Genomic DNA, 26,882 nt, shown 5'->3' on the forward strand with positions numbered 1-26,882 from the left:
TTCAGCATTGCTTTTCTGTAAATCTTGCTAAATATTGACAGTGCTAATACTAACCAGTATTAATATATTAACACTAAGATTTAATATAAATCTTGCTAAATACTGACAGTGCATATATATATATATACACACACACACACACACACACACACACACACACATTGTTTTTTTTTTTTTTTTTGAGACAGAGTCTCGCACTGTCACCCAGGCTGGAAGGCAGTGGTGCGATCTCCACTCACTGCAAGCTCCACCTCCCGGGTTCACGCCATTCTCCTGCCTTAGCCTCCCAAGTAGCTGGGACTACAGACGCCCCCCACCACGCCCGACTAATTTTTTGTATTTTTTTAGTAGAGACGGGGTTTCACCGTGTTAGCCAGGATGGTCTCGATCTCCTGACCTTGTGATCCACCTGCCTCGGCCTCCCAAAGTGCTGGTATTACAGGCGTGAGCCACTGCGCCCGGCCTGACAGTGCTAATACATTAATACTAACCAGGATGGCTAATGCCATAATTATCAGCACTGGAAGATGAAGCAGCGCTGGAATTTCCTTCATGAGTGCTTTAATGAATTCCCCAGTTCCTTTTCCAATGTGCTTCAATGGCTCCGTTACAAATGTGGTGAATGTAACTGCAAGTGCCTAAAACAAGAGAGAAAAGCAACTTAATTTTCTCCTCACAGGGCTAAGGTACAGAATGAATCAAAATTCATTGTGCACTGAGGCTGAAAGTATGTTACATAAATTAAAATGCTGTTGTGCCATTTTTAATGTGAAAAATCACTGTGCAATAGTATTTTTTGTTGGACAAAAGCTTATTTGCAAAATGACTCAAACACTAAATTTCTTTAAAATACAAGGGATTTCTGACTTACTTTAAGGAATTTTTACAAAATATATGCGATACCTTTGTTGGTGGGACCAACCAAATAGGGTTGACTAGTAAGAGCTCATAGTATTTTTGGCATGGGTCATCCTTATAGGTCCATGAACTTCTAAACCATTCTGTTTAGAGAAACAGACAAAACACTGATCATTTCTTTTAATGTTGCATTTCATTCCCAAACAAGACACTACTTTGGTTTTGACCCTCTGACCACCCACCAATCAGTTTTAAATTATCTTGTTTTAAGTAGACTCCCTGTAATGCTGCTTTTTAATTTTTCATCTTATGTCCAAAATCATGTTTTAAAAATCCATTCAAATTATACATGTTTTATGCAGATAAAAAAATTGTATTTTATAAAAATGTCTAAAAGGTAAACACTTTAAAAGCAATGCTTCACAAACACAAATGAGTACAGGTAAAATGGGAAGTCAAAATAAGACTGGTGGATTGTATCAAAGTCAATATCCTGACTCTGATATTGTACTATTAAAGCTGTGCAAGATGTTACCATTGGAGGAAAATGGGGAAAGGGTACACCGGCCCTCTCTGTAGTATTTCTTACTATGTGAATCCACAATTACCTCAGTAAATTATTTATTTAAAAAGTCAGTTCTGGCTGGGCACGGTGGCTCAAGCCTGTAATCCCAACACTTTGGGAGGCCGAGACGGGCGGATCACGAGGTCAGGAGATCGAGACCATCCTGGCTAACATGGTGAAACCCTGTCTCTACTTAAAAATACAAAAAACTAGCCGGGCGAGGTGGCGGGCGCCTGTAGTCCCAGCTACTCGGGAGGCTGAGGCAGGAGAATGGTGTAAACCCGGGAGGCGGAGCTTGCAGTGAGCTAAGATCCGGCCACTGCACTCCAGCCTGGGTGACAGAGCCAGACTCCGTCTCAAAAAAAAAAAAAAAAAAAGTCAGTTCTTCATGGAGTTTACAAAATAAAGTAGAATATTAGTTCTAATTTTTCCAAATCAGGCTTATATACATTGGCAAACTAGCCCGAGCTAGAGGACACATTTCACTGTCCACTGAAGCCATGAATTGGTTTAGTTCCCACAACTTTTTAAGAAACATTTATTTTGGAACCCATCTGCAGAATTCTGTATCAGTCATGGACTTGCATTTATAAAATGCCTTAGAACACTATTAAACCATCCCCATTGCTAGATATACACAACCAAAGGTAGTGAACATTCATGAGAATGTTTATAAAATGTGAAAGAATTAAAAAACTAATCTTTCCCAGAGTTAAAAAAAAAAAAGTAAAGCTATAACATAAAATTTCACAAGTCAATATAAGGCCATTAAATTTAAGATGGATATTAATTCATATATACACTCATTCACTTGATTCACTTGTTTAATAAACTTCTATTGTGAATATGCCAGACACTGTGCAAAGGACGAGATGAACAAAAGCGAGCATAGGATCCTTCACACAGTCTTATGAAGGAAGACAGACAATATCAGAGCCAACATATATACAACTTCTATTCCTTCCCTGTGACTTTAGATGAGCATACAAAGTCACTGGTTTTAAACCTCAAATGCTTCTTGCATGTTCTTCTGATATTAAAGATTCAGTCATGGAAAGCCTCCTCTGTTATTTTATCATTCTCTTTGTTCTATGTTCTCTCATTCTCAGAATTTCTATCAAAATAAGGACAAGTGCACAAACACCTTACCCCAGATACTTCCAGTCCAGTCCATCTTCTCGGCACACACATTGTTTAATGGCTCCATCTTGGCGACTTCAGCCTGATGCTGTGCAAAAGCTAGCTGACCAAAACCACAAGGGAACCAGGAGAGGCCGTTACCATGAAGGTTAGGCCTACACATCCAAAAGACCTTCATTCAAAGAGTGTCTTTACCATGCATCCAAACCAGACTGTTATAAAAGTTTTAATTAAAAAAATTCATATTATTACTATTTTTTCTCTTTTTTTCCTGAGACGGAGTCTTGCTCTGTGGCCCAGGCTGGTGTGCAGTGGCACAATCTCTACTCACTGCAACCACTACCTCCCAGGTTCAAGCAATTCTCCTGCCTCAGCTTCCCGAGTAGCTGGGATTAAAGGTGCCCGCCACCATGCCCAGCTAATTTTTGTGTTTTTAGTAGAGATGGGGTTTCATCATGTTAGCCAGACTGGTCTCGAACTCCTGACCTCAAGTGATCCGCCCACCTCAGCCTCCCAAAGTGATTATAGGAAATTATATTATATTATAGGAGGGATTATAGGAAAACATATTATTTGTAAAGAGTAGCTATTTCCAGTTCATGGAAAAGTACAGCCTTAATGCAACAAGTAAGCATAAAGTACTAACTACAATTGCCTTCTCTGTAAGTAATTATAATGAAAAAGGAAAACTTTACTAAAAATAATGTTTTTAAAAATTAGTTCAGCCGGGCATGATGGCAAGGGCCTGGAGTCTCAGACACTCAGGAGGCTGAAGTAGGAGAATCGCTTGAACCCAGGAGGTAGAGGTTGCACTGAGCCGAGATTTCGCTACTGCACTCCAGCCTGGGGGACAGAGTGAGACGGTCTCAAAAACAACAACAACAACAACTAGTTCTAGCCATACAAATTAAATGACTACTTCTCATTTTCTTTTACAGTTGATGATATCCTATTTTGCACTGGATAATTTCCAGCACAATGACCAATATATAATCATTGAGGTGACAATACTCAACAAACTTTCCTTCCACATAGAATCTGTGTTTAATTTGTAAATAATTAGTTCTAGATACTATAATACTTAGGGCAAAAGGTTAAAGAAATGTCATAATGCTTTAACCAGATGAAGTCATTGAAGTCATTGGCTACTTGACTTACTCTGCTAGACAGATCTAAAATTTTCTTTCAATGATTATGCTATGTTGATGGGAACAGTAGTGGTCCTTTCAAATTTCTATATACAGTATGATCCCAACTTTGAAAGATAATTAAAATCTAGAAAAAACTAGAAAGAAATACCTCAAACTACTGACAGATTTTCTCTAGGTGATAAAATTATAGGTGATTTTTAAAATTAATTTCTTTTTATCTGTCTTTTCTACATTCTCTGCCATGAACATAACACTTACTCAAAAAATAAGCTAATTTTTAAAAGATAGTATTCTGGTATCATTTCTAGCAAAGAATAGAATGACATACCCTAAATTACCCACATGAGAATTTTTAAATGTATCCACCTAGCTTTATTCTTTTTTTTCCTTCCTTTTTTCGAGAAGGACCTCACTCTGTGGCCGAGACTGGAGTGCAGGGGCACGATCTTGGCTCACTGCAACCTCCCAGGTTCAAGCAATTCTCCTGCCTCAGCCTGCTGAGTAGCTGGGACTACAGGCACACGCCATCAGGCCCGGCTAATTTTTGTATTTTTAGTAAGGATGGGGTTTCACCATGTTGGCCAGGCTAGTCTTGAACTCCTGACCAAGTGATCTGCCCACCTCAGCCTCCCAAAGTGCTGGGATTACAGGCATTAGCCACCATGCCCAACCCACCTAGCTTTATTCTGACTTACATGCCCAAATGTTAACAGTAACTGGGTTATGAAAATTAGGACTGAACTTTTTTACCCACTAACTGGTCAAGGAATCAAAAAACAGTCAGCTAAGAATTGTCCATTTAATTCCTCCCCAGCGTGGACCACCTCTAGTCACTGCCTCCAACCTACATCCAAGGCAAGATTGCTTTCAACAGATTAGTCTTCTTTCACTGTGAATAAATGTGTTAAAATTGTAAAACCCTTCATCCATGTAATACCTTATATAAATACATCCAATTCCATCCCAGACTGAACAGAAAGCTGATGATTAAAACACGTCTCAACTGAGTGTACCAGCGTACATATGTCCACAGCTCGGTAGCCACTAAAACCACGACGCAGAGCAGACAAAGAAGTACCTTAAAACAGAGAGAAGCAGAAATCAGCCACCAAAAACACTCAGGGCAGCTAAAAAGAACTGGACTCAAATGCACAAAATCATTTCTACAATTTTGCGGCTTGTTCATCAATAAGGCATGAGTGACTTAGTACAGGTTCTTAACATAATTATGGTGGAGTTTGGAAAGTATTTTAAAAAGGAAACTTAATGACGTTGCCCTTGCCCTCATCCCATCTTACCATTAACACATTATATGGATCCACTCCAAAGGAATCTTCAAATCGCCACTTCCATGTTTCAAAATCATGAAACTTAAAATTAATTAAAATATCACTTAGTGCATCATCCAAGGCACCTGGTTTCCAGTCTTCTCCACTGAGAAACTTCTGTATTTCTAACAACGTTTCTCTTTTAAGGATAATCTCGGCATCATAATGCATATCGCCTTTGTTTTCATCAGGCTAAATTAAATTTACCAAAAAACAAACAATAGAAAGAGAATTTTATTACTACTTGGTGAACCATTTTAAGACAAAAGCCAATTTGGAACTAAATATTAGTTTGCAGTATTTCATATGTATAATAGCCTGGGCGAGGTGGCTCACACCTATAATCCTAGTGCTTTGACAGGCCAAGGTGGGAGGACAGCTTGAAGCCAGGACTTCAAGACCAGCCTGGGCAACAAAGCAAGACCCCATCTCTACAAAAAATTCTAACAATCAGCTGTGTGCAGTGGTGTGCACCTGGCTCCCGCCTACTAGGGAGGCTGAGGTAGAAGAATTGTCTGTGCCCCGGATTCAAGGCTACAGTAAGCTATGAGCACACCACTGCACTCCAGCCTGGGAGACAGAGTAAGACTCTGTCTCTTAAAAACAATAATAATAATATCCACCTGTCTTCACAGGCTAACATGAAAACCAAAGATAATACAGGTGAAAAACATTTAAAAATTCTAGAACTCTGTGCAAAAAAAAGATACTGTAAATTTCACTAAAATACAGTTGATTCTTGCTATTCACAGTAGTTATTGTCTATAAAGTCACCTCAAACACCGATTAGCAAGTACTGAACCATTACTCCTATAATAAATATACAGTTTGGTTCATGCAAACCTCTGTCATAACATTTTTATCAATTGATCAATACATAACCTTGTTTTATGTGCGTTTCTGTACATTCCTGTTTAAGGACACCTTATTGAATATACATATAGTTCATTCATTAACATTGAATACATGGACAACTGTCGTATACCTTACGCTTGACTCTAATACACACCTCTCTAATACACACCTTTTCTCTGTAAGTACATCATGGCCTTCTTGCACTTAGAAACACTAGACCTCAGTTCAGCACTACATCAGAGGGCTGTTTTAAACAACGAAATCATGCTGTTTAATGATTGGTCTCAAAATAAATAAAAATAAAAATAATCACCACTCTCCCCTCAAAAAAGCATGAAAAAATATACCACTAAATAGATCCCCAAAAAAAAAACACTTGTTTGCAGTATGAGAGCTGAAACAAGACAACAGTTTTGGTTGCCTTGTTCCATCTCAGCTGGGAATGCATGCAACAGGCAACCCAAATTTTTTGCCACTCTTCACAGTGTCCCAGAGTAACCACAAAACACCTCGATTATTGACCTTGGGGTTACACAGACTTAATGAGGTCGATTCATAAATACAGAACCTGTGAAGAATGAGGATCAACTGTGCATTTTTATTTTATGATTCACTGCATGACTTTTCATTTGCTGAACAGTTTTCAGATAGCCTAAAATCTGTATTAGTACAAACAAGAAAAATAAGGATTTCAAAGAGCAACAAAATAATGGGCTTCCACAAAATATATATTTATAACTACCTTTGTAAGTGTGAGTTCAGCTTAGCAAAATCACTGTAAACAAATTTTGCATTAATTAGCAAGTTGATACAAATAAAATTCCTTTTTCTTTTACAAACAGTAAATACACGGCGGGGCATGGTGGCTCATGCCTGTAATCCCAGTATTTTGGGAGGCCAAGGCAGGCAGATCACTTGAGGTCAGGAGTTTGAGACCAGCCTGGCCAACATGGTGAAATACTGTCTCTAGTACAAATACAAAAATATTAGCCAGACGTGGTGGCATGCACCTGTAATCCCAGCTACTCGGGAGGCTGAGGCAGGAAAATAGCTTGAACCCAGGAGGCAGAGGTTGCAGTAAGCCGAGAGCCTGGGTGATAGAGTGAGACTCCATCTCAAAAAATACATATATAAAAAAGTAAATATGAAAAGAAAAGAAACAAATGTCACATATTATCACAAATCATCAGTAAGCATTTTTAAAAGCCATCATTAATATTAACATGTTTTAAAAATCAGAAACTAGGCCAGGCGCAGTGGCTCATGCCTGTAATCCCAGCACTTTGGAAGGCCGAGGCAGGCAGATCACGAGGTCAGGAGATGGAGACCATCCTGGCTAACATGGTGAAACCCCCTCTCTACTAAAAAAAATACAAAAAATTAGCCAGGCATGGTGGCGGGCGCCTGTAATCCTAGCTACTTGGGAGGCTGAGGCAGGAGAATGGCATGAACCCAGGAGGTGGAGCTTGCAGTGAGCCAAGATTGTGCCACTGCACTCCAGCCTGGGCAACAGAGCAAGACTCCGTCTCAAAAAAAAAAAAAAAAAAAAAAATCAGAAGCTAAGTATTTTCAAGCATTTCCATCCTAGGTATTTTTGTTTCCATCTGTTTCCTTATCCAGGTTCTGTTCCACCCTGTACACAGCTGTAAGACTCAAATTATAGAGTGTACATTTGAGAACACATCTGCTTCTACAATTCCAGAATAAGGCAGCATTGTTATTCATCTAACACTCCCTTTTCTTTTGGTCACTTCTTACTGTACCAGGAAGATGGAGTATATGGCAAGTTTTGCCAGCCTACACTGTGCTGATGCAAGGGCCTTTCATTTTCGGGGCTCTGCCTGTGACCACTTCTGGTAGGTGGGGCTAACGGCCAGATCAAGACCAAAGGCTGGTCTCTGACTCTCTAAATCAATTCTGGTGGCATACACAATAGGGAAAAAAAGTCTATGAGCTTTTAAATGAGCTTTCTAAATGTTATAAGTTATTAAATTACACGTTTTCTTGATGTTTTCACTTTGGTAAGTGAATTAAAACTAAATTAATGCATTAAGTCTGGGAAGTTTTCACTTCCCAAAGTGAAAACAGTGACTTCTTAAAAATAGAAATTTTGGCTGGGTGCAGTGGCTCACATCTGTAATCCGAGCACTTTGGGAGGTCAAGGCAAGCGGATCACCTGAGGTCAGGAGTTCAAGACCAGCCTGGCCAACATGGCAAAACCCCATCTCTACTAAAAATACAAAAATTAGCCAGGCATGGTGGCAGGTGCCTGTAATCCAGCTAGTCAGGAGGCTGAGTCAGGGAGAATTGTTTGAACCTGGGAGGCAGAGGTTGCAGTGAGCCAAGATTGCACCACAGCACTCCAGCCTGGACAACAGAGCGAGACTCTGTCTCAAAAAAAAAAAGGAAATTTTAACAACAATTATGAACAATATGTCTATAAAGCAGCACTCACCACAGTAAGCAACAAGGAGAAAAACTACATAAAATACATTTTTCTTTTTCTCAGCATATACTGAGAGAAAACCAGGAGTAGGGTCAGGACAGAATTATCACCCCACCTCCTCACCTCTATTAACTGGTGGAGCAGAGCACAGAGCTGAGTAAGTAAATCCATACAAACTAAAGGAGAAAGAGCGGTCTGCACTGCTCATCTTCCACCAGACCACTGCAAAGCAATACAGTAGTGCCTTCAATCCTGTATGAATAGCTTCTGGTTAAAGAGTCAGTCAGGTGGGCTCTGTTAAAAAGCATCATGATGCTTTCACTTCTTTATATTATTTGAAATTAATGAATAAAAATATCCAATACTCTGATTAGTATCACACCATCAGATACTCACAAGTCCAAGCTTTCCAGCTTCAATTAAAATCTTATTTAAGTATCTCCTAAAAACAGGATTGCTTTGACTTTCATAGTCTTCCCTCTTTTTCTTTTCGCACTCATCAATCTGTAACCATAAAATCATTCAACATTAGTTAGAGTCAAAGTATAATGTAAGGGTTAAGTTTCTAGCCTAGTGCTGCCATTGGAATCAAGGTAAGGAGCTAGTTGTTTTGATCAAGCTTGCATTTATCAGCTATAATACATTACAGGGCAGAGCTGGCCTGCCTCCCCATGTTCTCTTTGCAAAGGGCAAGTAGGCAACAAACATGGAGCCCAGATCCAGTACTTAGCTCTAACCTGGCGTTTTTCTGCTGACTTTCAACAACTTTAAAGCTAAAGATCATGAGTCCAGGAGGCAGAGATCCACAAGCAGAGCATCTGGACCAATCTGCCTCTTTCTAATTCCAAAGCAACAATTTAACAAGAGAAAGGAGGAAGGAAGGGCAGGAGGGAAGAGCAGAATAAATACACAGAGAGAGACAAAGGGGCAGAGAAACAGAGACAAGATGAAGCCAGAAGATGAAATGAAAGACACAACAGAATATTTCTTCACTGTGCATATGACTTTTGGCCTTTCATTAATGTTTCATCAGCAATTAATCATCCCATGCTGTATGGAATGCTCAGGAAGGCAGGAACCGCAGCTTCTCCAGGGTACCATCCACATGGTAAACCTTCAGCGCACAATTCTACACCGGAGCAGACTTCCTACGAACTTAGCTCTGCCACCACCAACCCAGAAGGCAAGTCGCTGAGGGTAGTGGATATTTTTCAAACATTAAAATAACATGGTGATTATCAACTTGTATTTTTTAACCGAGTGTGGACCACGAGTTCAGCACTGAAATGCACGTCAGTGGATAAACGCGACAATAACTGAGCAGCACACCGACTTAAAATAAGAAGCGCACAGAGCAGAGGAGGACACAGAAGGACGCAGCAGTTTCCTTTGCTCTCAGGCAAGGTTTGTAAAACCAGTTTATTTTCTAAACCTTAAAGAAACAACTTAGGAAAAAAAAAAAGAAAGGATTCGAGACTCCATTTTACCAATCATGTTTCTTATAACGTTTAAACCAGTCACAAATAATGGAATAAAAAAATTCTGTAAAAAGGTATTTCTGCATTTTTGCTATGCAACCAAACTTTTGTGTAGCTCACTATACAGTAATAATACACAAAGTGAAGCAATTTTTTTTCCTTTTCTTTTTCTTGTGGCTTCCTCAAATCATGGGAGCGCAGCAAATTTTATCCAAGCACATTTTCTCAAGCACTCAGGTGAGACAATATTCGCATTGAATAAGAATCACAAGCAAGTGGGTATAGACCTTATTGGGCTCTATCTGGATCTCAATGAACAAACTCTCCCAGTCTCTCAAGCTGGGACTCATTCACTCTTTAGCAATTCCCTATCCCTTAACACCTGCCCCGCTTCCCTAAGCCACCAACATTTGCCTACTCTACCTCATAAAAGTTTAATACCTGCCTCTTATCTTCAACCCATCACTGCCTCATTTCAGACCTTCAGCATTTCTGGAGTTCTGTAGCCTCCACTGATCTCACTGACACCCCCCCGCCCCCGTCTCCATTCCAGGGCTTACCTCCTTACCTCCACACTGCTACCAGTTCGCCCTGCCTACGCAGCCAATTGAAGGTGGCTCCCACACCAAATAACGACTCCATTCACATCCCTTGACTTATTTATTTTTGTGTAAACTCTTCTTTAGCTACATTTTTTTAAAGAGGATTGGATAAGTGAAGGAATGAATACTATTACATGCTAAATTATAATAATCCTTCTTAAGAGTAACTCTTATGCTTATAAGCTGGTAATAGACACATTTCTTCATTTGCTACATTTGAGAGTTTACTATGCCTCAGCACTGTGATAGGTGATAGAGAATTAAGATGAATGAAACGTATTCCTTGCACCAAGAAGTCTGCAGTCTGGTAAAGAAATACTTACAACACAGAGATGTCAATGTTATTACAGGAAAATACAAGGTACTATTAGAAAAACCAAAGCTACAATAACAATGAGAAACCAAGGTCAGAGTATCCAAAGAAAAATTTGACCTATAAAAATCATATGGTACACGGAAACACTAGAAACACAAATGTATCAGCAGAGAGCGATTTAACATAATATAAAAATATAAAATTTATGAATGAAAAAAACTAACCTTATAAGTTAAAGAATCAAGTTTGTGATAACATTCTGATATTTCATCAGCATATGACAAGTCAGGACTGACATCCTTTTCCCCTGAAATACCATATTTTGCCTAAAACAGAGTATAGAAACATTTTATTTCTTTATAGTTTAGTTACAAAAATAGCCTTTGGTTAATGAAGACTAAGATTCTGACTTCATCATTTCATGACTCTGCATGTTATATTCTTAAATTATACTGAACCACAAAAAAAGTTTCAAATGTACACACTAAGAACTAAAATCATATTATTTTGCTACTTCAAGGGCTTTACATTCAAATTCAATACTAGGTAGGTTTGAAATAATTTTAGATTAACAGTGTCAGGAAAATATTCTGCATAATTGCTAATCTTGGATCCATGACCCTCATAGCTCTGTGAAAAACAACAGAGCTAGACTATTTCCATCATGGGACTGAGAAGGTCTTACACACACATGCACGTATTTTTTTTTTAATACCTGCGATTTTCTCATTGTTCCTGAAGCAGCGTCATAGTTAAGCATGTCTGTGGGGTCAATCCAGTCATCATCATGAGCATAACCAGCTACTAGCAACAGACATTCACAAAGGAGCCAAGAACACAGCATCCTGTATAAGGCAAAAACAATTTTCAATATATATAACGAAATAGAATTATTTTTTAAAAAATTGGGTTTTGGGTTTTATTATTATTATTATTTTAGAGACAGGGTCTTGCTCCGTTGCCCAGGCTGGAGTGCAGTGATACAATCACAGCTAACTGCATCCTCCAACTCCCGGGCTCAACGGATCCTCCTGGCTAGCTGGGACTACAGGTGTGTGCCACCACGCCTGGCTAATTTTTTTTTTAATTTTTAGTAGAAACAGGGTCTGTGTTATCCAGGCTGGTCTCAAACCCCTGGCCTCAAGTGATCCTCCCACCCTGCTAGGACTATAGGCATGAGCCATTGTACCCAGCCAGATTGTTCTATAATGAAAATACTTCCTTCTAGAGCTAAGATAACACTTTCTGAATAGTAACTAAGGAAGGAGGTACATTAATAATAAATTGGTATTCATATATAAAAAACATGCATGTATGCATAACATGCTCATTGAGATAAGAAAACAGGCATTTTTCCACATGGCCCAGCAATTCCATTCCTAGGTATATACTCAAGAGAAATGAAAATGTATGTCCACACAAAAACTTGTACATGAATGTTTATAGCCACATTTTTCATAACAGCCAAAACGTTTGGGAAAAACCCAAATTTCCATCAACAGGGCCAGGTGTGGTGGCTCACGCCTGTAATCCCAGCACTTTGGGCGGGTGGATTGCTTGAGCTAAGGAGCTCAAGACCAGGCTAGGCAACAACAAAAAAAAAAAAAACAGAAAATTAGCCAGGTGTGGTAGTGCAGCCTGTGGTCCCAGCCTCTTGGCAGGCTGAGGTGGGTGGATCACTTGAGCCTGGGAGGCGGAGGTTGCAGCGAGCCAAGATCACACCACTGTACCCCAACCTGGGTGACAGAGTGGGACCCCGTCACAGAAACAACAACAACAACAAACAAATTTCCATCAACTGATAAATAAATGAAACGTGATACAGCCATGCAACAGATTATTCAGCCATAAAAAGGGATGAAGTACTGACACCATGCTACAACATAGATGAACCTTGAAAATGTTACATTATATGAAAGAAACCAGATATGAAAGACCACACATTATATAAGTACATATATATGAAATGTCCAGAATAGGCAAAGCTATTAAGACAGAAAGTAGATTAACAGGTGGTTAAGCCTGAAGGTTTGGGAGTATAATAGCTACAGGGTTTCCTTTTGAGGTGATGAAAAATGTTCTAAAATTGTGATAATGGTTGCAAATACATGCAAGTATACCCAAAACCATGGAATTGTATGCTTTTTTTTTTTTTCCAGGCTGGAGTGAAGAGGCACAATCCCAGCTTACTGCAGCCTCGCCCTCCCAGACTCAAGTGATCTGCCCACCTCAGCCTCCTGAGTAGCTGGGACTACAAGCCTGCACCACCACACCTGGCTAATTTTTTTTTAATTAATTAACTTTTTTGTAGAGATAAGGTCTCAGTATATTGCCCAGGCTGGTCTCAAACCCCTGGGGTCAAGCTATCCTTCCACCTCAGCCTCCCAAAGTGCTGAGATTACAGGCATGAGCCACTGCGCCTGGTGGAACTGGACACTTTAAATGGTGGATTATATAGTATGATTTATAGCTCAATAAAGTCAATTTAAAAACAGGTATTTTAATGAACCTCCTTGTGTTTTTGGAGTTTTGTTTTGTTTTGTTTTTTTGAGATGGAGTTTCGCTCTTCTTGCCCAGGCTGGAGTGCAATGGCGCAATCTTGGCTCTTCGCAACTTCCGCCTCCCAGGTTCAAGCGATTCTCCTGCCTCAGCCTCCTGAGTAGCTGGAATTACAGGCATGCACCACCATGCCCAGCTAATTTTGAATTTTTAGTAGAGATGGGGTTTCTCCATGTTGGTCAGACGAGTCTCAAACTCCCAACCTCAGGTGATCCACATGCCTTGGCCTCCCAAAGCGCTAGGATTACAGGCGTGAGCCACCACACCTGACTCCCTCTGTGTTTTTTTTCATTTTAACAAATGATAAATAAGAAAAGTGGGAAATTGCCAGGTACGGTGCCTCACGCCTGTAATTCCAGCACTGTGGGAGGCCAGGGTGGGCGGATCACTTGAGGCCAGGAGTTCGAGAGCAGCCTGGCCAACATGGTGAAACCCCGTCTCTATTAAAAATACAAAAACTTAGCCGGGCATGGTGGTGTGTACCTGTAATCCCAGCTACTTGGGAGGCTGAGGTGGGAGAATCGCTTAAACCCAGGAGGCAGAGGTTGCAGTGAGCTGAGATCACACCACTGCACTCCAGCCTGGGTGACAGAGTGAGACTCCACCTTAAAAAAAAAAAAAGAGAGAGAAGTGAGAAATTACAATTCAAATGAAGTGACTAAACTTCAAAACCATTCAGAGAAAATAACCTGCCTTACCTAAGCCCCTGCATAAACAGTCAAATAATTTAAACATTAGTAACTCTTCTATATAGCTATTTAATTAAAATTAAATAAAATTAAAAATTCAGTTCCTCATTCCCCCTAGCTACATTTCAAGCACTCAATAGCCACATATAGGTAGTCGCTACCATATTGGACAGGGTGGATACAGAACATTTGACCACTTTTATCATCGAAGAAAGTTCTGTTGGATGGCCTATCTCATACCCACCACATGTAAGAATCAGGCAAGAGAACCCCAAGATGACAAAGCCCTGGGCCCTGTCCATAAACAGCTTACAGTCTAGTTGTACAATAAAAATAACTCCAGGCTAAATTAAATACTCCTGTTCCCCATGTGCCTTGTATATTCTTCTGGCATTGGAAGCAATGAAGTTAGCCATTTATCGGTCTGTCTCTTCCATTAGCTCAATGGCTCTCAACCTTGGCTCCATATTAGAATCACCCAAGGAGCTTCTAAAACTCCCAATGTTTTGGCCATATCCCAAAACAATTAAATCAGAATCTCTGGGATTAGGACCCAGGCACTGGAATTTTTTTAAGCCCCTCCAAGTGATTCTTATGTGTAGCCAAGATAGAAAACCACTGTTAAAGAGTGAACTTCTCTAGGGAAAGGTAATATCTTACCTAACTCTGAAGTCACCTTCCCACTCACATCTCCACCTTGTCCCTCCATCTCCCCAGCCTCAACACCCAGCCCAGTGGTTGGTACGTGAAAGACATTCAGTAAACGTTTGTTAAGCAGCAAATGCAAATAAAGCCATAGCAAGGACTCAAGGATTTTAGAGGTTCAAAGGATAAAGAAAGCACATCTGGCCAGGCACAGTGGCTCATGCCTGTGATCCCAGCACTTTGGGAGGCCAAAGCGGATGGATCACCTGAGATGGGGAGTTTGAGACCAGCCTGATCAACAATGGAGAAGCCCCATCTCTACTAAAAATACAAAATTAGCTGGGAGTGGTGGTGCATGCCTGTAATCCCAGCTATTTGGGAGGCTGAGGCAGGAGAATCGCTTGAACCCGGGAGGCGGAAGTTGCAGTGAGCCAAGATCGCGCCATTGCACTCCAGCCTGGGTAACAACAGCAAAACTCCGTCTCAAAAAAAAAAAAAAAAAGAATGCACATCAACTGGAGAAAGTGGAAAGACTGCACAGGAATGAGAATCTGAAGTAGGGGTAACATGTTAAGTGCTCAAGATGGGACAGGCAGAGACAGAGGGCAAAGTGTATGCTTCAACAATTGCAATTGGGAGGATGGATACACTGAGAGGTAGAGGTGGGTGGGTGGTGATGACACTGCTGAGGAAAAAAGCTTATGACTAACTTCACCTGCTGTAATTCTCACGAGGGATGGGAGCCAAAGCTGGGAGCAGGAGATCACGCCTATAATCCCAGGACTTTGGGAAGCTGAGGTGGGCAGATCACTTGAGGTCAGGAGTTTGAGACCAACTTGGCCAACATGGTGAAACCCCATCTCTGCTAAAAATACAAAAATTAGCCGGGCGTGGTGGCAGGCACCTATAATCTCAGCTACTCAGAGGCAGGTAAATCGCTTGAGCCTGGAAGGCAGAGGTTGAAGTGACCGGAGATCACGCCACTGCACTCCAGCCTGGGTGACAGAGCAAGACTCCACCTCAAGAAAGAGAGGGATGTGAGCCACACTGCAGGAAGATAAAACTAGCACTAGGCCAGGCGCGGTGTCTCACGCCTGTAATCCCAGCACTTTGGGAGGCCAAGCAGGTGAATCACGAGGTCAGGAGTTCCAGACTAGCCTGGCCAACATGGTGAAACCCTGCCGCTACTAAAACTACCAAAAAAAAAAAAAAATTAGCCAGGTATGGTGGCATGCACCTGTAAATCCCAGCTACTTGGGAGGCTGAGGCAGGAGAATCGCTTGAACCTGGTTGGGGGACAGAGGTTGCAGTGAGCCGAGATTGTGCCACTTCACTCCAGCCTGGGCGAAAGCATAAAACTCGGTCTCTAAAAAAAAAAAAAACAAAAAAAAAAAAATAAAAAACTAGCACTAAGTGCGAGGAGGAGGAAAACCTGGATTCATTATCCAACAAAGTGGCTGAAGCAGAAGAAAGATGTGGTACTCGGCCTAAAAGAGTGGTGGCAACAAAACCAGGAAGGACACACGTGGCACACTCTGAAGATCAATTCTACAGACCTCAGCCTACCAGCAACAAAAACAGTGATGTTAATTTTAAATAGAAATTCAGAATGAGAATATGGCTGTGGAAGGAGTTCAGCATTAATTTGTTCAACATTTACCAAATACCTACTGTACACTGGGCACTGTGTGTGTGTGTGTGTCGGAGGTTTGCTCTTGTCACCCAGGCTGGAGTGCAATGGCGCGACCTCCTGGAGGGTGTGTGTGTGTATGTGTGAGACAGAGTTTTGCTCTTGTCACCCAGGCTGGAGTGCAATGGCGCGATCTCCTGGGCTGGGCTATGTGTGTGTGTGTGTGAGACAGAGTTGCGCTCATCACCCAGGCTGGAGGGCAATGGTGTGATCTTAACTCACTGCAACTTCTGCCTCCTGGGTTCAAACGATTCTCCTGCCCCAGCCTCCCAAGTAGCTGGGATTACAGGCATGCGCCACCATACCCGGCTAATTTTTTGTATTTTTAGTAGAGAAGGGATTTCTCCATGTTAGTCAGGGATTTCTCCATGTTGGTCTCGAACTCCAGACCTCAGGTGATCAGCCCGCCTCGGCCTCCCAAAGTGCTGTGGTTACAGGCGTGAGCCACCACGCTGGGCACTGTCTTAAGTGACAGGGACCCCAAGAATCTACACAGACAAGGTCTTCTTCAGGAAGCTTACATTCTAGGGGGGGAGGACAGCAAGTTGGCAAAAAACAAAAACAAAAACATGTAACTCGAGATAGTGATAAATCCTAAGAAAATAAAGCAAGACAGTGTTACATATGGATTAGACGATGCTGGGTATTTCAGGGTAGGCCCCTAAAATCCAAGACAGCCACAAATGCTTTGTCACTCTCCCCACGGAGAGATGTCGAGTGTATTTCCCCCTCTCCTGAATCTGGGCTGGCCCTGTGACTACTGAACCAAAATCCTTTGGTGGAAGTGGGGCTGCGATGGTTCCGGGCCTAGCCTTCAAGAGGGTCGCCTGCTTCTACTTCGCTTTGGAACATGTGATGGTTAACTTTAAGTGTCAACTTGACTGGACTAAGGAATACCTAGAGAACTGCAAAGCATTCCTTCCGATGTGTCTGAGGGGGTTTCCAGGGAAGACTGGTTTGTGAGTCAGTTGACTGAGTGTGGAAGATCCACCCTCTGTAGGGGCGAGCACCACTCAGTCATCTGGGAACCCTAATAAAACAAAAAAGAGAAAAGGCAATTTCTTTTCTCTCCTGGAGCAGGGACACTCTTCTTCTCCTGTCACTGGACATCAGAACTCCAGGCTCTCCAAGCCTTTAGACTCCAGAACTTACACCAGCAGCCCCTAGGTTCTCAGGCCTTCAGCCTCAGACTGAAAATTACACCATCAGCTTCCCTGGTTCTGAGGCTTTCACACCTGGACTGAGCCAGGCTACTGGCGTTCCAGGGTCTCCAGCTTGTAGACAGCCTATCATGGTATTTCCTGGCACCCATAATCATATGAACTAATTCCGCTAATAAATTCCCTCTCATCCATCCATCCACCCACCCTCATTGGTTCTGTCTCTCTGGAGAATCCTAAGACAGAACATATGTTCGTGGGAACACGCCCCTCTTGGAATCCAGCTGCCACCTTGTAAGAAGGCCAGTCACACGAAGAGGCTGGGTGCAGGGGCACACTGAGCTCCCAGCCTGTAGCTAATATCAATGGCAGTCATGTGGCTGAGCCATCTTGGTGGTTCCAGTCCAGCCTCTGGTGACTGACTTGATGATGCAGCCAATGTCATGCAGAATAAAAGAACTATCCAGCTGAGCCCAATCACACCCCATAAAACCACAAAATCACCAGTGGTAATAAAAGTGTTGTTTAAAGCCATTACACTTGACCAGGCACGGTGGCTCACACCTGTAATCCCAGCACTTTGGGAGGCTGAGGCGGACGGATCACAAGGTCAGGAGATCGAGACCATCCTAGCTAACACAGTGAAACCCCGTCTCTACTAAAAATACAAAAATTCAGCTGGGCATAGTGGCACGCACCTGTAGTCCCAGCTACTTGGGAGGCTGAGGCAGGAGAATTGCTTGAACCTGGGAGGTGGAAGTTGCAGTGAACCAAGATCGCACCACCACACTCCAGCCTGGGTGACAGAGCAAGACTCTGTCTCAAAAAGAAAAAAAAAAAAAAAAGCCACTACACTTTAGAGTGGTTTGTTACACGTAAGTAGGTAACTACAAGAACATTTAAGGAGAAAAATAAGATAATCTTAGGAAGATTTGAAGAACATCCAGAGAGAAGACACAGCAAGTATAGAGGCCCTGAGTGGGGAAGAAGCTGAAGCAGTCAAGGAACAGAAAGGAGGCCAGAACAGCTGGGTCTTGGGGATGAGCTGGGAGGCAGGGAGGTGGGGAGGGAGGGAGTGGTAGACCACAGTAAAGAGTGTGGTTTTTACTCTACGTGTAACAGGAAGCCACCTGAGGCTTTTAAATAGAGGCATGATAGAATCTGGTTTACATTCTAAAAGAAATTACTGTGGCTATTATGTAGAGATTAGAATGGAAAATTATCAGGAGGTTAGGAGGATCTGTAGTCATCCAGTTGAGAGATGAAGGTGACATGAGCTAAGATAGCAGCAAAGGTGATGACAAATGGTCAGATTTTTAAAATCTGTAGGTAGACCCTACTACATTTGGCAAAGTGACCAGCTAATAGGTCACTAGGCATATTTCTTCTTCCTTCTGGACAAATGATGACTGTATGTCTCAGCCTCTCTTTGTAGAGTATGGCCGCGTAATAGTAAAGTTCTAGCCAATGCAACAGGTAAAAGGGATACGCACCACATCCAGGTCTGGCCCATGAAAACCTCCCAGCTGCCTTCTTCCAACCTGGGAATGTCCAGGACACTGAGCCCTGGAGGAGGGCAGCCAAACTATGCAGGTGCCTGGGCCCACCTGGAAGGCCACCCACTAAGTGGGAATATAGCTTTTCAGTTTCATGTGAGCAAAAATCAACTTCCTTTATGGCATATCCTGAGATATATGGGTTTATTTCTTATAACATCTCTTGCTACTCTAATACAGAAATACACTATAGAAATTGCTGAAAATTTGGATGTAGGTAAGGACAAGTGAAGATTTGGTACAATTTCTAGGTTTGTGGCCAGGCCAACTGGGAGAAAAGACTGAGGAAGACAGCAAGTTCTGAAAGACCAAGAGTTTTGTTTGGATATAGTAAATCTGAAGTGTCCACTGATGTCCAAGTAGAGATTGTAAATATGCAGGATGAAGCTAAGGAGAGCAGTGGGACTGCATTTGAGAGCCCTCAGGATGGAGACGGGGTTTAAAAGAGATGGACTGGGTAAGATCACCAGAAGATCTATTATGAGGACAAAAGACTGAGTCCAGGGCAAGCCAACATTTGGGGATCAGAAAGAAGAGGAGGAACCAGCAAGAGATACTTCTAATGAGTACTATGAGGCAAGAAGAAAACCAAGAGAGGCTGGAATTCCAGAAGCCAAGTGAAGAAAGGAGGAGAGAAGAGACAAATAAGTTGAATGCTGCTAAGAGGTCAGGCGATCAGAGGGCAGCAAACTGACCCCTGGATTTGGCACAGCAGCTTTAACAGAGAAAGCCTAGCGGGAACGGTTAAAGGAATCATTCAGGTGGAGGTTTCGGATCAAAGTGACACAGTAACTCTACAGTGGTACCCCCATCTACGGTTTTGCTTTCTGAGGTTTCAGTTACCCACAGTCAACTGCAGTCTGAATATATTAAATGGAAAATTCCAGAAGTAAACAGTTTCTAAGTTTTCAATTATGCGCAGCTCCGGATAGTGTGAGGAACTCTCTTGCTGTCCTATTCCATCCCACCTGGGATGATGTCCACACTGTAGGTGTCACACTCCAGTCATTTAATATCCATCTGGGTTATCAGATCGACTGCTGTGGTATCTCAGTGTGTGTATTCAAGGAATCTTTACTTAATAATGGTCCTAAAGCACAGGAGTGACAATGCTGGCAATTCAGATATATCAAAGAAAAGCCATAAAGTGCTTCCTTTAAGTGAAAAAGTGAAAGTTCTCAACTTAATAAAGAAAAAAAAGGGCTGGGCGCAGTGGCTCATGCCTGTAATCCCAGCACTTTGGGAGGCTGAGGCCAGCAGATCACTTGAGCCCAGGAGTTCGAGACCAGTGTGGCAAACACAGCCTGTCTCTACTAAAAATACAAAAATTAGCCAGGCATGGTGGTAGGCACCTGTAGTCCCGGCTACTTGGGAGGCTGAGGCAGGAGAATTGCTTAAACCCAGGAGGCAGAGGTTGCAATGAGCCAAGATTACACCACTGCACTCCAGCCAGGACAACAGAGCAAGACTCCATCTCAAAAAATAAATAAATAGGCCAAGCGCAGTGGCTCATACCTATAATCCCAGCACTTTGGGAGGCCGAGGTGGGCGGATCACCTGAGATTAGGAGTTCAAGACCAGCCTGACCAACGTGAAGAAACCCTGTCTCTACAAAAAAATACAAAATTAGCCGAGCGTGGTGGCACATGCCTGTAATCCCAGTTACTCAGGAGGCTGAGGCAGGAAAATCACTTGAATCCAGGAGGCAGAGGTTGTGGTGGGCCGAGATCGCGCCATTGCACTCCAGCCTGGGCAACAAGAGTGAAACACCGTCTTAAAATAAATAAATAAATAAAAATATGCAAATTAGCCGGGTATGGTGGCACACACCTGTAATGCCAGCTACTTGACAGGCTGAGACAGGAAAATCGCTTGAACCTGGGAGACAGAGATTGCAGTGAGCTGAGAACGCACCACTGTACTCCAGCCTGGGTGACAGAGTGAGACTCCGTCTCAAAAGAAAAAAAAAGGCCGGGCGCGGTGGCTCAAGCCTGTAATCCCAGCACTTTGGGAGGCCGAGACGGGTGGATCACGAGGTCAGGAGATCGAGACCATCCTGGCTAACACGGTGAAACCCCATCTCTACTAAAAAATACAAAAAACTAGCCGGGCGAGGTGGCGGGCGCCTGTAGTCCCAGCTACTCAGGAGGCTGAGGCAGGAGAATGGCGTAAACCCGGGAGGTGGAGCTTGCAGTGAGCTGAGATCCGGCCACTGCACCCCAGCCTGGGCGACAGAGCAAGACTCCATCTCAAAAAAAAAAAAGAAAAAAAAAAATTAAAGAGAAAGAAAGAAAGAAAAAAACTCATATGATGAGGTTGCTAAGATCTATGTTAAGAACAAAACTTGTATCCATGAAATTGTACAGGAGGAGAAAGAAATTCATGCTAGTTTTGCTGTCGTACCTCAAAGTGAAAAAATTCCAGCCACAGTACATAACTGTTATTATTGTGTATTGTTATAATTTTTCTATCTTGTTAGTTATTGCTGTTAATCTCTTACTGTGCCTAACCAATAAATTAAACTTTAGCGGAGGTATAGATGTATAGGAAATAACACAGAATATATATAAGGTTCAGTACTATCTGAAGTTTCAGGCATCTACTGGGGTCTTAGAATGTATCCCCCAAGAGTAAAGGGGGGACTCTGTACTCCAACACACTTCCCCAACTCCTACTTCTGGCCAACATGGAGTAACAGGGACCAGATTTACCCTCCTGCCTGAACAATCAAAGCTCTTCACAAAATATATAGAACAATAGTTTCTGGCCGGTTGTGGCGACTCATGCCTGTAATTCCAGCACTTTGGGAAGTCAAGGCAGGAGGATCACTTGAGCTCAGGAGTTTGACACCAGCCTGGGCAACTTAGGGAGATTCCATCTCTACAAAACTTAAAATTTAGCTGGATGTGGTGGCGCACATCTATATTCCCAGCTACTTGGAGAGGCTGAGGTGAGAGGATCACTTGAGCTAGGGAGGTTGAAGCTGCAATGAGCCGTGATCATGCCACTGCTCTCCAAGACGGGTGACAGAGCAAGACCTTGACTCAATTAAAAAGAAAAAAAAAACCCACTAAAATCGCTGTTATGCTCTGGAGATACTTAGAAATACTGAATAACTGTATACTGTATTGGAAAAAATTAAGAGTTCAGCTAAGGAAGAAAGCCATGGAAGAAGCAAATACCAGAGAGGAGAGTGAAGGCTAATAAGGGCAATAGAGGGCAAGCCAAAAAAATGCAATGGGCAAAAACCAAAGAGGGGCTTAATTTCAAGAAAGAGGTATCAAGCATATTCAATACTTCAGAGAAGTGGAGAGGAATAAAGTCTGGAAAAAAACCATTAGATTGGTTAATTAGTTGGCCATTTATGACCTTTCAGAGAATGACAGTGAGAAGCCTAATTCTCTAAGTGGTTAAGAAGTAGGTGACAAAGGGAGTGTGTAAACTGGAGACAGGCTCCAAGATGGGAGTGCATGAAATCAAGGTTACAGGAAGGGTTCTTCATAGGCAATGAGGTTATGCACTCCATAAATAGAAATGAATGAAGAGGGATGAAGACAAAATTTCAAAAGCAAAAAGAGAAGTTGACAGATTTCATATTATAATATGATATCAAGTGGACAGAGAAATTACTAAGAGTAATTTGCATTTCTAACACTGTATGTGAGGAGGTTAAGATGGGGGAAATGGAGAGTTGAAGCGGAAAAAAAGTACTTACTACAGGAGGCATTATACAAAGGGAAGTGAATGAAAAGCCTGTCAAGCAGTTGAGAGCTTTTTTTTCTTTTTTATAGAGACAGGGGCTCACTATGTTGCCCAGGCTGGTCCCGAACCCCTGAACTCAAAAGATCCCCCCGCCCCCCGCCTTGTCTTCCCAAAGTGCTGGGATTACAGGTGAGCCCTGTGCCAGCTAGGCAGCTGAGTTTTGACTGTGACATCCACAAAGTCATACTATTGGCAACTATGTTACTTTCTCCAATAATAACCAGCAGTTCCATAGATTTCTCCAGGGATAGAGATTAGCAATGTAGAAATGATGGAAGACCGGAGGGTAAGACAGAATAGAAGAATCAGCTAGAAATTCAAGCCCTCCTGCCAGATCCCCATGGTCACTGATCGAAGGCTAGAACTCCTTGAGAAATCCTAAAACGAATCTCACATTTCCTCCAAACAAAGCTGCATCTAAACCTGCTGGAGAGCTTGTTTAAAAAAAAAAAAAAAGGATTCTGATTCAGTAAATCTGAGGTAGGTCTGAGATTCTCCACTTCTAACAAGCTCCTGGTGATGCCGCAGACCACACTCTTGAGTAGCAAAGTGTTAATCAAAAGTAACCATCCTAGCTGGCTTCGTTTAATGGTAGCACCTATGTCATTCTAGTACTTGTCAGGGGATACTTCTCTCTCTCTCCCGCAGTCCCTACTAGTTTTACCATTTCTCTCCTGTCTCAGGCTTCGGTACTAATAATTTTTAAATTATAATATATATAATAGTAGCTAAAGGCCGGGCACGGTGGGTCACGCCTGTAATCCCAGCACCTTGGGAGGCCAAGGCAGGAGGATCACCTGAAGTTGGGAGTTGCAGCCCAGCCTGACCAACATGGAGAAACCCCGTCTCTACTAAAAACAAAAGTAGCAGGGCGTGGTGGCGCATGCCGGTAATCCCAGCTACTCGGGAGGCTGGGGCAGGAGAATCGCTTGAACCCGGGGAGTGCAGGTTACGGTGAGCCGAGATGACGCCACTGCACTCCAGCCTGGGCAACAAGAGCAAAACTCCGTCTTAAAAGGAGCTAATATTTTGTTACTATGTGCCAAACACTGTTACATTAATTTAATCCTCACAAAACTACTGGAAGTAGTACTCTTATCCTCACTTATCTTCATTTTACAGATCACACAAAGTAACTTGCCCAAGACCACGAGGCTAGTAAGTGGTAGAACCCAGACTGGCTCCACCTAAACTGCCTCTCCAGGGCAAAAGTACTAACAGGCTCTCAGGGGCTTCTCTGAGAGGATAGGGTCTTAGAGTGGAGAAGACCTGTTAGAACGAATAGTTATATATTTTACTATATAAAATATATATAGTAAATTATAGTCGCTTCTAGACTGGAGAATTACCAGGAAACACAGATCTCCGTGCAGACGGCCAGCCATTGAGTACAAATGGACACAAAAGAAAGTCTTTGGTTTCAACGAATGCACATGAGTAATGGGAAAGGCAAGACTAACTTGGATTAGTAGAGTCAAATCCTGTATTAGGCTAGAAGTACCAGGGCATACGTCGGGAGGTTGCAACTTAGTTCGTGTGATTCTGTAGTTTCTTGGAACCACGGCTCTCAAACTTGTCAATCTGCATTTTTAACAATTTCCCAGATGACGATAAAGCTAGTCTGGGAAGAACACTTCACAATCACTATCATAAAGAAAACCTGAATTGTTTTTCACCACCTAGTTATAAACCTACAGCTTATGGTGTCTCTAACTTTTTACACTCAAATCAGATTTGAAGTCAAGCGCGATGGCTCATGCCTGTAATCCCAGCACTTTGGGAGGCCAAGATGGGAAGATCCCTTGACCCCAGGAGTTAGAGACAAGCCTGGGCAACACAACGAGACCCCTTCTCTACAAATAAAATTTACAAATTAGCCGGGCGTGGTGGCGCGCACCTGTGGTCCCAGCTACTCAGGCGGCTGAGGCAGGAGAATCGCTGGAACCCGGGGGGCTGAGGTTGCAATGAGCGGAGAGAGCGCCACTGCACTCCAGCCTGGGTGACACAGCAAGACTCCGTCTCAAAAAAAAAAACCGATTTGGAGGTTGTTTTGTGTCCTTTTTTGTTGTTGTTAACTGTGTTAATTCACAAATTTGAAGTTTTAGAAAATTAACTACAACTAAATCTGAGCTATTCTGTTGACAGTATTTATTCAAATTATGCTTAAAGTTTTCAGAGATAACCAAAGCCAACATAATTCACCCTGCGCCCGGGTCTCGCTTTGCACTCGCTGTGCCTTCTCCGTAGGCCGCTCTCTGGGCCCAGCACCTACCCGGAATGCGCACAACCACGGCGGACAGGCAGCCGCCGGCGCGGGAGCCGAGGGAGGAGCCCGAGGCACCCACAGGCCGGAGCCGACGCTGCGCAGCGAGCACGGTTCCCGCCCCGGGTCGCGCCTGCGACCTCCCCAGCGTCCGCGCCGCGAGTCCGCGGTACCCGCCGGGGCGTAACGCCCCGCCCCACCCGCCGCACAACACACCCAACTGCACGGACTCACGTCCGGGATCCCCTGCCTGCCTCCCGAGGAAGACACCTGCCCAGGCCGGCCGCAGAAGACGTCGCACAGCCTGCCGCAGCCCAGTGTTTCAGCGTGCTTCCTGCGCCGCCTCATCGACTTGCTCGGCTGGCGGCTGCGTGTCCCTCCCCCGTTGCGAGCCGCTGATTGGCCTTGTTGATTGGGCGGGGCTAGTAGCGGGACCGGCCTCAGCGCGCGGCTGACTTTGGCCGCGGATTTTCTTTTCCTTTTCATCTGCGGAACTCTTTCTGCGAAGGAAATCTCGCCTGGAACTCAAATATATACAACGGATAGAAAACATATTTTCTTACTATTAATGTATGTGATAAGTTTGAATGTGTAACATTCGCCATGAAACGCAAGCATGATTTTTTTTTTTTGAGGCAGAGTCTCACTGTGTTGCCCAGGCTGGAGTGCAGTGGCGCGATGTCGGCTCACTGCAACCTCCGCCTCCCGAGTTCAAGCAATTCTCCTGTCTCAGCCTCCGGAGCAGCTGGGACTACAAGCGCGCACCCCCACACCCAGCTAATTTGTCTTTTTAGCAGAGACGGGGTTTCACCGTGTTAGCCAGGCTGTTCTCGATCTCCTGACCTCAGGTGATCCGCACGCCTCGGCCTCCCAAAGTGCTGGGATTACAGGCATAAGCCACCGCTCCTGGCCACAAGCATTTTTTAAAGGGAGAATCACGGATGACAACTGTAGTTCTACTCAGGGCAGGACAAGGGAAAAGTCTGCACACTGTAGGGCAGTTGGAAATAGTGAAGTTTCGTTTTTGTCTTTAACTGCTGGCCTTGCAATCTCGAGAAACTGTAAAGATGGTAAAACTGTAAGATGGTAAATTTTACCATCTTAACCATTTTTAAAGGTACAATTCAGTGGCATTAGATACATTCACATTGTTGTGCAACCATTACCACCATCCGTCTCCAGCACTCATCTTGCAAAACTGAAACTCTGTACCCAGTAAATGGTAACTCCTCATTCTTCCCCTCCCTTCTTCCCAGCAACTGCCATTCTTTCTGTCTCTATGAATTTGACTACTCTAGGTATTTCATATAAAGATTCATACAGCATTTGTCTTTTTGTAACTGATTTCACTTAGCATAATGTCCTCAAGGTTCATCCATGTGTCAGAATTTCTTTCAAGGCTGAATAATATTCCATTTTATATATATGGCAGTTCATTCAGTCATCTGTTAATGGATAACAGGTTGTTTCCACTTTTGTCTACCGTGAAATAATACTATAAACGTGGATATACAAATATCTGTTTTTTAACCCTTTTGGGTATGTACACAGATGTTCAAATATCTGTTGCTTTCAACTCCTGAGCAATATATACAGAAGTGGAATTGCTGGATTATGTAGTAATTCTATTTTTAATTTTTTGAGGAACTGCCATACTCTTGTTTGTTTTGTTTTTGTTTTTGTTTTTGTTTTTGAGATGGAGTTTCACTCTTGTTGCCCAGGCTGGAGTGCAGTGGTGCGATCTCGGCTCACCACAACCTCTGCCTCCTGAGTTCGAGCGATTCTCCTGCTTCAGTCGCCTGAGTGGCTGGGACTACAG

General features: G+C 42.9%; 1 protein-coding gene across 9 annotated transcripts in view; it reads right to left on the reverse strand.

Annotated features, from left to right (window-relative positions):
• Positions 1–25,434, reverse strand: part of CLCC1 (chloride channel CLIC like 1) — a 39,718-nt gene extending 14,284 nt beyond the window's left edge. For 6 of the 9 annotated variants that reach the window (XR_007717248.1, XR_007717245.1, XR_007717246.1 and 3 more), the window contains exons 1-9: positions 25,338–25,434; positions 11,455–11,584; positions 10,964–11,065; positions 8,740–8,847; positions 5,013–5,234; positions 4,652–4,792; positions 2,573–2,666; positions 904–1,001; positions 492–638 (exon numbers count right to left, since the gene is read on the reverse strand). Coding sequence is in view for 6 of the 9 variants with exons in the window: in XM_050746105.1 (XP_050602062.1) it covers positions 492–638; positions 904–1,001; positions 2,573–2,666; positions 4,652–4,792; positions 5,013–5,234; positions 8,740–8,847; positions 10,964–11,065; positions 11,455–11,584; positions 25,338–25,411 (1,116 nt within the window). In the remaining 3 variants the exon portion in view is untranslated. Of the gene's footprint in view, positions 1–491; positions 639–903; positions 1,002–2,572; positions 2,667–4,651; positions 4,793–5,012; positions 5,235–8,739; positions 8,848–10,963; positions 11,066–11,454; positions 11,585–25,279 lie in introns of all 9 variants that reach the window. The other 3 variants (XM_050746137.1, XM_050746116.1, XM_050746127.1) reach the window with 3 other exon arrangements.
• Positions 25,435–26,882: the final 1,448 nt, after the last annotated feature.

This window comes from Macaca thibetana, chromosome 1, assembly GCF_024542745.1.
Source record: "Macaca thibetana thibetana isolate TM-01 chromosome 1, ASM2454274v1, whole genome shotgun sequence".
NCBI classification, from domain to species: domain Eukaryota; kingdom Metazoa; phylum Chordata; class Mammalia; order Primates; family Cercopithecidae; genus Macaca; species Macaca thibetana.